Source organism: Peromyscus californicus, unplaced genomic scaffold (genome assembly GCF_007827085.1).
Source record: "Peromyscus californicus insignis strain IS unplaced genomic scaffold, ASM782708v3 Scaffold_3__1_contigs__length_106647218, whole genome shotgun sequence".
Classification (NCBI taxonomy): Eukaryota; Metazoa; Chordata; class Mammalia; order Rodentia; family Cricetidae; genus Peromyscus; species Peromyscus californicus.
This window is the reverse complement of record NW_026294551.1, coordinates 38,860,336-38,872,688: the sequence shown is the minus strand read 5'-3', so window position 1 is coordinate 38,872,688 and position 12,353 is coordinate 38,860,336. Positions and strand designations below refer to the sequence as shown.

The 12,353-nt window shown below is 42.9% G+C and overlaps 1 protein-coding gene across 20 annotated transcripts in view; it reads left to right on the top strand.

The window, feature by feature from the left end:
- Synrg (synergin gamma) overlaps nucleotides 1-12,353 on the top strand; it is an 84,439-nt gene that overhangs the window by 24,107 nt on the left and 47,979 nt on the right. For 12 of the 20 annotated variants that reach the window (XM_052759721.1, XM_052759719.1, XM_052759717.1 and 9 more), the window contains 5 exons: nucleotides 698-931; nucleotides 1,813-1,890; nucleotides 3,421-3,617; nucleotides 4,243-4,491; nucleotides 8,921-9,054. In XM_052759721.1, coding sequence (XP_052615681.1) covers nucleotides 698-931; nucleotides 1,813-1,890; nucleotides 3,421-3,617; nucleotides 4,243-4,491; nucleotides 8,921-9,054 — 892 coding nt within the window. The remainder of the gene's footprint in view (nucleotides 1-697; nucleotides 932-1,812; nucleotides 1,891-3,420; nucleotides 3,618-4,242; nucleotides 4,492-8,920; nucleotides 9,055-12,353) is intronic. The other 8 variants (XM_052759726.1, XM_052759725.1, XM_052759723.1 and 5 more) reach the window with 1 other exon arrangement.

Below are 12,353 nucleotides of genomic sequence, written 5' to 3'. Positions count from 1 at the left end.
AGGAGGAGTTCAAGGTCATCCTTTGCTACATAGTTCACGGCAGCCTCTGGGCCACATGAGACCCTGTTTTAAAAAGGAAAAGAAGGAAAGAGAAGAAAAAAAGGACTGCATCTAAGATGGGCATGGTGACCCATGTCTGGAATCCCAGCACTAGGCTGACAGAGGGGCAGGACCTGCTCAGGTTTGAGACCAGCTTGCTGCAGTGACATATTTTGTCCTCGGACAAGTCTTGAAACATTTCTGTACTTGCATTTTTATATTTGTGAAATTATGGGGCAGGCACAGTCTATCTAAAGACAGGGTGTGCTGGGAAGGGTTTTGGGAGACCTGTGCTTGGTCTCTAAGACTGTCATTGACAGATGTGGAAACAGGCCAGACAAGGCTCTCCCACTAGTTAGGAGGAGTGTCTGTGTCTGGTGGCTTACCGAATTTCCACAGCAGTGCTCTTCCCCACTGCGTGATTCTACCCACTGTGGCATGGAATCCCCGAGAACCAGAGCAGGGTAATTATTTTAAGTCCCCCAAACCTCTGAAGTCTCTCAAGTTTAAGTCCTACACTAATGGGTAACAATTGAATTATTATGAAATCCATGTTCTGTGGGAGTTCTTCCCCTGAGAATATGAGGGTGGGAAGGGATGATGAAAAGATTGGAATATACAAGTAATGTACAAGTAATCCTTCATGCTGTTTGTTTAGGCCCTTCCTTGGAAGAGAAGCTCCTAGTATCTTGTGATATAAGTACATCTGGGCAGGAGCAAATTAAATTAAACACTCCTGAAGCTGGGCACAAAGCCGTAGTCCCAGGTTCCAGTAAGGACTGTCCCGGTTTAGTGGCCCGTAATGGGGGTGCTGTAGATGGATGTGTAAGTGGTCCCACCACTGCCCAGGCAGAAAAGACTTCAGACCAAAACCTGTCAAATGGAGAGAGTGGTGAGCTCCTGCACATTCAGCACAAACTTTGTTTAACCAACTGCCGCTCAGAAGCTAACACTTTCAGCATTAATCTTAAAATGGATGCTGCTTGATTGTGCTAATTCAAATTATGCTTAAAAAACATTTATGTAATCTTTTCTCCAATTAACCCCTAAGATTTTGCTCTGAATTCTTTGAACACACTGTATTACTCCTTTTCAAATGATTTTGATAACCTGTTTCTTAATCAGAATCACTCCTGGTCTAAAATTTCCTCTCATTTTACAACAGTTCCCTTTTGACTCCCCTCATGCTTTCTGGTTTTCTGTAAAAGTTAAAAAGTTTAGCTGTAACCGAAAAAGTCACCAATGAAAATGCAGTTTTTCTTTCTGAACTAAATTGTATGTGCTGCTGCCTAAAAGATCCAGATTCACACACTCAAGGCCCCGGGCTTGAGCCCACAGCACAGGTCTTCGGGCTGCAGCGGAACGTGCACTCGGCACCCGCCTGGCCCTGGGTCCCGTGCCCAAAACACAAAAGCTGAATCCAAATTTTAACTGTGGAGATGAATCAGGTTGTGGGCAACCCTGGAGACAAACCCCAGGAGGATATTTTATACATGTAATTCTAAGCCGTGTCTATTGTGTTTTTCCTTAACTTGTCAAACACATTTAGTGGTGCTTGCCTCCTGTGTCCCAGATTATTGATTTGGTACCTTGTACTCTATATTTTAATACATAGTTACTGTACAAGAGTTGTTGGAAACTTTTATTACTTTATTACTTTTATTATATTGGTGACTTTTTTCCTAGTGACTCCAGCCAGTGCTCCTCTTTGTAAAAAGCAGTGGCTTTTCTCTTCTCCAGGTCATGTGTACATTAACCATCCTTGCCTTCTAGGTGTGGGTGTGTTTCCCTCTCAGGATCCTGTTCAGCCCAGAATGCCTCCTTGGATTTACAATGAGAGTTTGGTCCCAGGTAAAGTAAAGCTGCTTTGCCCAACATTCTTCTCTGGATATTTTACTTTAAATATTATAGAGGTATTAAATATTTACTGTCGGGGTTATAAAATATGCAGAAGGAGTTGTTACTTATAGTTTTTTTTTTCTGCAAGAGGATAGAAAACTAAATAAACCTCATGTTTAAGACTGCTTTATGGGCTGGGCATGGTGATACATGCCTTTACTCTCAGCACTTAGTAGGCAGAGGGGTTCTCTGTGCGTTCTACGACAGCCAGGGCTACACTGTGAGACCCTGTCTCAAAAAAAAAAAAAGACTGCTTTATTGAGAGTGGCAAGATGGTTTGTGGTACAAAGGCCAGCGGTTAGGATTATTGTGTTTTAAATGATGATATTATCAGATACTTGTTTCAAAGATTATTAATAACCTATCAAGAATCAAGGTATTGGGGCTGAAGAGATGGCTCAGTGGTTAAGAGCACGCTGCTCTTCCAGAAGACCTGGGTTCAAGTCCCAGCACCCACATAATGACTCACCACATTCCAGTTCCAGGGCATCAGACACCCTCTCCTGGCCTCTGCAGGTACCAGGCACACATGTAGTGCACAGATTTTCATGCAGGCAAAACACCCATACACATAAAAGTTTTTAAAATATCTTTTTAAAAGAATCACTCTAGTATGTATAATACTTTCTCAATTCATAAGAATTATATTTTTAAATTTTTTTTCTGATTGTCCTATGAAACTATGAAATAAAAGTTTGGGTAGCGTCATTTTCTACATTGGAAAGTGGTGTTTGTTTTTATGTGTAGTATTATTGCTGAGTTGAGGAAATGACTAAAATGGATCGTGTGGAAGTCCTTGGTAGATACCAGACGATGGTATATTTAAGCCACAATCAATAAACACAGATACAATTTCAGCAGCAGATGCTGAGGTTAGTATGTCATGGCTGCTTGGTTTGCTGCTCAGCGCCCTTGCAAGCTGGAGGTAATGTCCACTAGCTCATCAGTGCTCAAGGTCAGTACAGACAAACTTGTTCTCCCCTTGAGTAAATCAACCTTGATGCAAGATCTCTACAGAAGAATTTATTTCTTGGAGAAATTGGTAATGTCTGCCTTTTATTGTAATCATACAACCATAAATCAAAGGCTAGATATTCTCCCAGACCATTTTGAATCTCTCCCCTTTCCTTTCTTCAACCCTACAGAAATGAGATCTTAGTGTATTTTTACTCCTGTCCTTTTTCTGATCGTTTATCTTTTCCTTCATTCTCCTCCATACACATGCACTTGTCCTCTCCTAGTCAAGTCTTCGGAACTCAGAGGCCAGCCTGTGGGAGTCAGTCCTCTCCTTCCACCTTGTGGATCCCCAAGGATTGAACTCAGGTCATCAGGTTTGGCAGCAGGTGCCTTTCCCCACTGAGCCAGATACCAACTAAAATGAAGCAATTGACTTAAGATTATTCCTTTATACCAACAATGGCAACAACAGAGTCAGTCACCTGCAATGTGTTTGCATTTGTCGTCTGGTCTTTCTTTTAATAGATGCCTATAAGAAAATTTTAGAAACCACAATGACTCCAACTGGAATAGATACTGCTAAACTTTATCCCATTCTGATGTCATCTGGACTTCCCAGGGAAACTCTCGGACAGATATGGGCCCTAGCCAATCGGACTACACCTGGCAAACTTACTAAGGAAGAGCTTTATACCGTTCTCGCCATGGTAGCAGTAACACAGGTAGACTACGTGTCTTGTGTTAGAACAAGTGTGCTGTTACTACAGAGTGAAAGAGTGTGAACCTCCTTTCACTACTGCCTTGTAGATCTCCTTGTACATTAAAATTTAGATCATATGTGATACAGTTTCAAAAATATATAGTCCATATAATGCACATCCTAGTAAGCTATTCCTTTGTTTGAAAATGAAAGTAACTGATGAAATCAGTGTCTGCCATTGTTTAGAATTCCTTAAAGTATACTTAGCTTGGTAACAACGTTTCTTACATTTTGGAATTAGCTTAAGTTACTTGATTTTAGCAAATTAGCCAAACTTACCAGACAGAAAATGTCGCAGCTGATATGTGCTGGCATGTTTAAGTATTAGCATTGGATTTTTAAGTGAGGATAGTTTGGATGAAATAAATAGGTCCGCAAGAATGGCCTTACATAATTACATTCTTAGAAGTATAGAGTAGTGGAGCCTGCGGTACTGTCCTTTTTACTTTTCTCTGGGTATCAGATTCAGGTATTTGAGGAATGAGACAGAGAAACAACAGGAAAGCTATGTGGAGGTCTCTCTTGCACAGATTTTGAGTATGGTCTGCAGTCAACAAAAATGTTTTCATTTCCTGGTGTTCCTGTAGAGGGGTGTTCCTGCCATGAGCCCTGATGCTTTGAACCAGTTCCCAGCGGCTCCCATTCCTACCTTAAGCGGCTTTCCTATGACTCTACCTACCCCAGTGAGCCAGCCGACAGCGATGCCCTCTGTTCCTGCAGGCTCCATGCCCCTCAGCCTTGGACAGCCCATCATGGGCATTAACCTTGTTGGACCAGTGGGTGGAGCTGCAGCACCAACTTCTAGTGGCTTCATGCCAGCCTACCCCTCAAACCAGGTAAGTGGAGAAGCCATGTGTGTGCTAGATCATTCCTAGAAGTGAATGTGGGCAGCTTGACTTCCAGAGAATCAGTCTGCTGTATTATAGTGGGCACTTGACGTGAAAATTAAGTGGTGTGGAGACAGAGATGTGGTTCATCAATGAGCTCTCACCTAGGATGCTCAGGATCCTAAATTTGACCCCAGCTCTGCAAGAAATAAAGTAATTTTTAAGTAAAGATAATACAAAATTTAATTGTTTATTTTTAATTATTCTTTAAATACACAAAATTTGTTGAGAATTAAGGTATTTGCTTCAATGGAAGGCAGTTAAGGAACACATGATGCCAGTCTCTGGTCTTCTGCACATGTGTATACACACACACACACACACACACACACACACACACACACAGGACAGAGAGACAGAGATTTAAGGTCAGATGTGGTAGTCCACACCTTTGATTTCAGCTCATGAGGCAGAGGATCTCTGAGTGTGAGGTCTTCTGGTTTACATAGAAAGTTCCAGGCCAGGACTACATAGTGTCTTAGGGTTTCTATTGCTCTGACAAAACACCATGACCAAAAAGCAAGTTGGGGCCGGGCAGTGGTGGCACATGCCTTTAATCCCAGCACTCAGAAGACAGAGAGGCAGGTGGATCTCTGTGAGTTCAAGGCCAGCCTGGTCTATAGAGTGAGTTCCAGGACAGGCTCCAAAACTGCACAGAGAAACCCTGTCTCAAAAAAAAAAAAAAAAAAAAGCAAGTTGGGGGAAAAAGAGTTTATTTGGTTTACATTTCTACATTGCTATTCATTATTAAAGGAAGCCAGATCAGGAACTCAAATAGGGCAAGATTCTGGAGGCAGGAGCTGATTCAGAGACCATGGAGGGAGGGGTGCTGCTTACTGGTTTGCTCCACATCATTTGCTCGGCTTGCTTTCTTTTTTTTTTGCTTTTCGAGACAGGGTTTCTCTGTGTAGCTTTGTGCCTTTCCTGGAACTCACTTGGTAGCCCAGGCTGGCCTCGAACTCACAGAGATTCACCTGCCTCTGCCTCCCGAGTGCTGGGATTAAAGGCGTGCGCCACCAACGCCCGGCTCAACTTGCTTTCTTATAGAACTCAAGACCACCAGCCCAGGGATGGCAGCACCCACGATGACCTAAGCCCTCCCCCACTGATTACCAATTGAGAAAATGCCTAACAGCTGGATCTCATGGAGGCATTTCCTCAACTGACACTCCTTCCTCTCTGATGACTCTACCTTGTGTCAAGTTGACACACAAAACCAGCCAGTATACATACATGGTGAGATCCTGTCTCCAAAAAAGAGAGAGAGAGAAATTTAAAAATTTCACTTCTTGAATTAGCAAACCAATATTTTTAATGCACAGGTATTTAATGTCAATGAACATGTAGGTAAGAGTGACTAATCCTGTAGGTCTGTTGGCATAACTGAAAACGTGTCCATGTCTTCAGAGATGCTAACTGAAATTAGCAGAGATGGACAGGATGTCAACAATACCACTGCTTGTTAGAATAAAATGTACTGCTCATCATGAAGAAAATGTTCAATGGATTTCAGTTGTTCCATAGAGTGGGAAGTAATCGTCAAAATTAGCAAAATAGATCTGCATTTATGGCATGGAAAGATGACCCGGTTGTGTAATTACATTTTTTAAGTACTGAACAGTGTAGTGTGAGCTTGTTCCATAAAGTAAATGGACCATGAATGGTCTGCTGCTGCTCTGAGTGTTGGCCTAGGAGCCAGGGTTTGCTTTATGCATGTGTATGACTGGTTACGAGGGGCTCATGGAGTGTCTGTTCACAAACATTGCTGTTAGCATCGGTTTGCTGTCAGCAACCCAAAAATGTGATCCAGCTGCTTTAAAACAATTCAGAGGTTAGCTATTTAGGCCAGTCTCTTTACATTTGTGCCAGAGAATACTTTAAAATATGAGACAGAATTCTTGCCTTAAGCACTTCCATCGTTATATCTCAGTTATGTTCTTGCCTGGAGCTATATGCTCAGTGGTAGAGTGCTTGCCTAATGTGCACAAGACCCTGTGTTCACTTCCAGCACGGCATATGTGCATACATACACACACACACACACACACACACACACACACACACACACACACACACTCCATTATGAAATTAGGTAGTTGTAATTAAATTGAGCAATTAAATGATAGTCTCTGAGATTGCTGCTTAGAGAGGAGTTATTTGCTTTGGCAATCTCGTGTTCCCTATGTAATTATCCTTTCTGTACTGGCTAGTTTTATGTCAATTTGACACAAACTAGAGTTATCTGAAAGGCCCCAATTGAGAAACTGCCTCCATAAGATCTGGCTGTAGGGCATTTCCTTAATTAGTGATTGATGGGGGAGGGCTCAGCCCATTGTGGGTGGTGCCATCCGTGGGCTGGTGGACTTGGGTTCTATAAGAAAGCAGACTGAGCAAGCCCTGAGGAGCAAGCCAGTGAGCAGCACCCATTCCATTGCCTCTGTGTCAGCTCCTGCCTCCAGGTTCCTGCCCTGTTGAGTTCTTGTCCTGACTTCCTTCAGTGATGAACAGTGCTGTGGAAGTGTAAGCTGAATAAACCCTTTCCTTTCCAAGTTACTTTGCTCAGGGTGTTTCATCACAGCAATAGTAACCCTAAGACAAGTTGGTACCAGAGTCTTGGGGTATTGCTATGACAGACCTGGTCATGTTGTTTTGGAGAGGATTTTAGATGACTTTGGAACTTTAGACTAGAAAAGCCATTGAGGGTTGAGAGCAAGATGAGCTGTTGTGTAGGAGCTTGGGAGATAAGAAATGTTAAGAATAGTGCAGCTGATGGAGGCCTGGCTTGTGAATTTTCAGAGGAAGCAAAGACTCTACTGGGCCTTTTGTGTGAAGAATCTTAGTGTCTGGTCAGCTGAAGCTGAAGAATCTGCTGTGATTAAGAAACATCATTGAAGCTAGGTGCTGGTGGAGCATGCCTTTAATCCCAGCACTTGGGAGGCAGAGGCAGGCGGATCTCTGTGAGATTAAGGCCAGCCTGGTCTACAGAGCGAATTCCAAGGCAGCCAGAGCTACACAGAAACCCTGTCTCAAAAAACAAAACAAAACAAAAGCATCATTGAGATGAAGTCCTCTGGAAAGTGTTTCCAGAGAGGCAGCACACACTGTTCCTGTCATGGCCAAGGTTGTACCTTGTGCTGGCAGCTGATTTTGTAATGTAAGACTCACCCAGGTGGTGCTGGTTTTGAATGTGTGAAGGGGTTATGGAAAGCAGCTGAGGCTGGGCAATGTGTGGTAGGGTTGGAGTCCCTGAAGAGAGCGCCCAGGAGAGAGGCTGTTGGTGAAAGTGCAGCCCAGTTGCAGCCAAGTACCTCAGCAGTTTTGGAGATGCCAGTGCCATGGGATGACCACCAAGAACAGCAGCAGCTGTGGAGTGGAGATAGCCTGAAAGTAGAAGACAAGCTTTGTGAGCTGCAGAGGGCAGAACCAGAGAAGTGACCCACGCCCCTTAGAGTAAATCCCAGATAATTGGACATTGAATTATTTACACTGTTGAAGTTTGGTTTTGCTTGGTTCAGATTGTGACTGTGCCCTGGTTCTTCTCTCTTGAAGTAAGAAAGTATTTCATGCCGGGTGGTGGTGGCACACGCCTTTAATCCCAGCACTCGGGAGGCAGAGCCAGGTGGATCTCTGTGAGTTCGAGGCCAGCCTGGTCTACAGAGTGAGATCCAGGACAGGCACCAAGACTACACAGAGAAACCCTGTCTTGAAAAAACAAAACAAAAGTATTTCATTTATTTTTTATTTTACAGGAGCTTACAGTTGACAGACTTTGAATTTTAAAAAAGTCTGTTAGATTTTAAAAGAGGCTGTTTTAAAGAGACTACATTTTTAAATACTGTGGGACTTTTAAAATTTGAAATTTTATATTGTAATATTGATAGTAATGTGTGATCTTGGAAAACAAGAAAGGAAAGGTTTTGGCTTAACAGTGATGTGTTTGTGTGTCAAGGTGACAAGGGGTCAAATGTGTTGGCTAGGTTTATGTCAACTTGACACAGACTAGAGTTACTTGAAAGAGGGAACCTCAATTGAGAAAATGCCTCCATAAGATCTAGTTATAGGACATTAGTGATTGATGGGGGAGGGCTCAGCTCATTGTGGGTGGGGTTATCCCTGGGCTGGTGGTCCTGGGTTCTATAAGAAAGCAGTCTAAGCAAGCCATGAGGAGCAAGCCAATAAGGAGCACCCCTCCATGGTCTGCATCAGCTCCTGCCTCCAGAATCCTGCCCTGCTTGAGTTCCTGTCCTGATTTCCTTGGATAATAAGCAATGTTATGAAAGTGTAAGCCAAATAAACCCTTTTCTCCCTAAGTTGATTTGGTCATGGTGTTTCATCACAGCAGTAGTAACCCTAATTCTAAGACACCTTCTAAATCTAGGTGGGAAAGACAGAAGAAGATGACTTCCAGGATTTTCAAGATGCTTCCAAGTCAGGATCCCTTGATGATTCTTTCACTGACTTCCAAGAGGTGTCTGCTTCCTCAAAAACAAGTAATTCCCAGCATGGAAACAGGTAGAAATGAGTTGAATATATTTAACATTGCATTTTATCATTAGGGAAATGATATAAGAAGCCTGAAAACAACTGGGCAGCGGTGGCACACACGTTTAATCCCAGCACTCGGGAGGCAGAGCCAGGCAGATCTCTGTGAGTTCGAGGCCAGCCTGGTCTACATAGTGAGATCCAGGACAGGCACCAAAAACTACACAGAGAAACCCTGTCTCAAAAAACAAAAAACAAAAAAACAAAACAAAACAAAAAAAGAAGCCTGAAAACAACAAATGTCCTGTCCAAAGAGCATTTATGTACTGATTTCTCTCATGTCCCTGGCTGTCCTCTGCCTTCATACTGTTATTCTCTGCTGCTGTGCTCTGTGCCCACTTGAACTTTGGTGTATCCAGTCTTTCTCTGTCCCACCAGCCAGTTCCCAAATCATGACACAGAGACTTCTTATTAATTATAAAAGCTCGGTTGATAGCTTAGGCTTGTTTCTAACTAGGTCTTATAACTTAAATTAGCCCATATCTTTTAATCTACGTTCTTTTACTTAGCTCCGTTACCTTTACTTTGTAATGTCTATGCTGCTTGCTCTGCATCCTGGTATTTCCTCGAGACTCCACCCTTCTACCTAGTGTCCTCTATGCCTGGAAATCCTGCCTAGCTATTGGGACTGGGTGTGGTGATGTCCCCCTTTAAGGGAGGTAGAGGCAGGTGGATCATTGTGAGTTCAAGGCCAGCCTGTTCTGCTTAGTGAGTTTCAGGACAGCCATGGCTACATAGAGAAACAGTATCTAAAAAGGAGGAAAGAAAGAAGCAGGGAAGGCAGGGAAGGGAGGGACAGTAGGAGGGAGAGAGAAAGGGAGGGAGGGAGGACAGATGGACGGACGGACGGACAGATGGACTCTGACTGTGACTGCTTAGTGCTTGTGCCCCAGTGGCTTTGAGTTCTTTCATTAGATCCAGTCTTCAGCTGTTGAAAAGAGTTTGAAGCAGGAACATGTAATTTTGTACTTTTTAGTAGTATGATGTACCCCTGATTTTCCATGAAAGTCATAATCCAGGGCTCTGGATTATAATTATTCATGTGTCATTTTTTTTCAATCAATGGCTTTTGACCTACAGATTTCTGTTTGTCTGCATACAGATACACAAACTTTTCACTTAGATTTTCCTCTCGAGCAGTGGTTCTCAACCTTCCTGATGCTGTAGCCCTTTAACACAGTTCCTCGTGTTGTGGTGACCCCAACCGTAAAATTATGTTTGTTGATACTTCATGACTGTAGTTTTGCTACTGTTATGAATTGTAATGTAAATATTTGTTTTCCAGTGGTCTTAGGTGGCCCCTGTGAGAGGGTTGCTAGTCCCCAAAGGGATTGCCACCCACAGGTTGAGAACCATTGCTTTAGAGATGGTCATCGATTCAGTGAGTATTTGTCCTTTCCTCCCATGCTTTCTCTATGTTCAGGTAATTCTTCCAGAGATTGGGAGACCAAGCAGAGTTCTGTGGGACAGAACACATCTGTGTTTCTCTTGTGTTCCTGTTTTCATAGTTGGTACCACCACTTCCATTTTAACCAGTCAGCCCTCCCTACATAACACTGTAACTAAAGATAGGCAGGATAGAGGATTTTTCAAATCAGGAACAGAAATTATTCTTCTGAGTATAAGAATGTATCATACAAGCTAGGCAGTGGTGGCACACACGTTTAATCCTGGCACTCAGGAGGCAAGGCGGCTGGATCTCTGTGAGTTCCAGGACAGCCTGGTCTGCACAGAGAAACCCTGCCTCAAAAAACCAAAAAATGAAAAAAAAAAAAAAAAAGAATATATCATACACAATTGGACATAGTGGCTCACACCTGTAATCCCAATTTAGGAAGCTGAGGAGATGTGCCATGAGTAAGAAGGCAGTCTGGGCTATGATGTGAGGCCCTGTCTCCAAAAACAACAAAAACATACACCAAACATATGTAAGCATCATGTAATGTCTAGTACTATGATGCCAGCATGTGTATCATACATCTCCTAGACAAAGCATTACATCACATATCTATCCAGATCTCTTCCTTCAAACAAAATTTACACATACAATCTGGGTGTTCCTATCTGAATGACTCAGGCAAGACATCTCAAATTTACTGCATAAAATTAAATTAATTTCTTACTGACAGACAAGTATTTGTTACATCACCATTACTAATCTTCCTTGGTCCATGATATCACCACACCCAGACACCAGTATGGGTCCTCTCTCTTTCTCACCAGCTTTGCCTGGTGTGGTGATCTTGCTCCTCCATTGTCATGCAGCCCACACTCCAGCCTGCCAGAGAGACTTGCTTCTCACTAATCCCTTGTAAACTTTCTGGCATTTGTACTTTCTCCATCCCTCAACCTGGAAAATCTTACCTTGTTGGTCTCTCTAGAGTTAATTCAAAAGTTATTTCAAGCCAGCTGGTGGTGGAGCACGCCTTTAATCCCAGCACTTGAGAGGCAGAGCAGGTGGATCTCCAGGTTCGAGGTCAGCCTGGTCTATATAGCAAGTTCCAGGACAGCCAGGGCAACACAGAGAAACCTGTCTTTAAAAAATTAAAAATTATTTTCTAACTCCTCCAGCAGCCCATGCATCTGAGATGAGTTAGCATCCCTCCTTTCCTACTAATTGTATCTGCCTGTATTCCTCATGTTTCACCCCAGGAGTGCTTAGCCCATATATAATTATTAAATGATTATTATATTATTGTATGTGGACTATAAACTGAGTCTATCAACTGGGTGGTTCATTCCCTCGGGGAAAGGTCTTTCAGTATATTAAGTCAAAATTTGTGGGTAAAAGTTTTAAAATGATAGCCAGACCTGAGATGTATGAGCTTTTGACAAGTTTTTATTTTTTATTTTGGGGATTTTCTTTGTTTATTGGTTACTTGCTTGGTTTGTTGTTGCTGTTTTTCTTTTTTTTTTTTTAAGTGTGTGTGTGTGTGTGTGTGTGTGTGTGTGTGTGTGTGTGTGTGTGTGTGAATGTATGTCACGTGTGCAGGTGCCCAAGGAGGCCATAAGAGAGCGTTAGATCCCCTGGCAATGAACTATACAGGTGGTTGTGAGCTGCCTGACAGTGGGGTCCTCTGGAAAAGCAGGAAGTGCTCGTAACAAATGAATAATCTGGTTTGGTTGTTTTGAGAAAGAATATTTGCTACACAGTCCTGGCTGGCCTGGAACTTGGTGGGTAAACCAGGCCAGGCTTGAACTCATAACTCTTCTTCTGCCTCTGCCTCCATAAGTGCGAAGGAGCACCCTGTCCAGCTGCTGCTGGCACT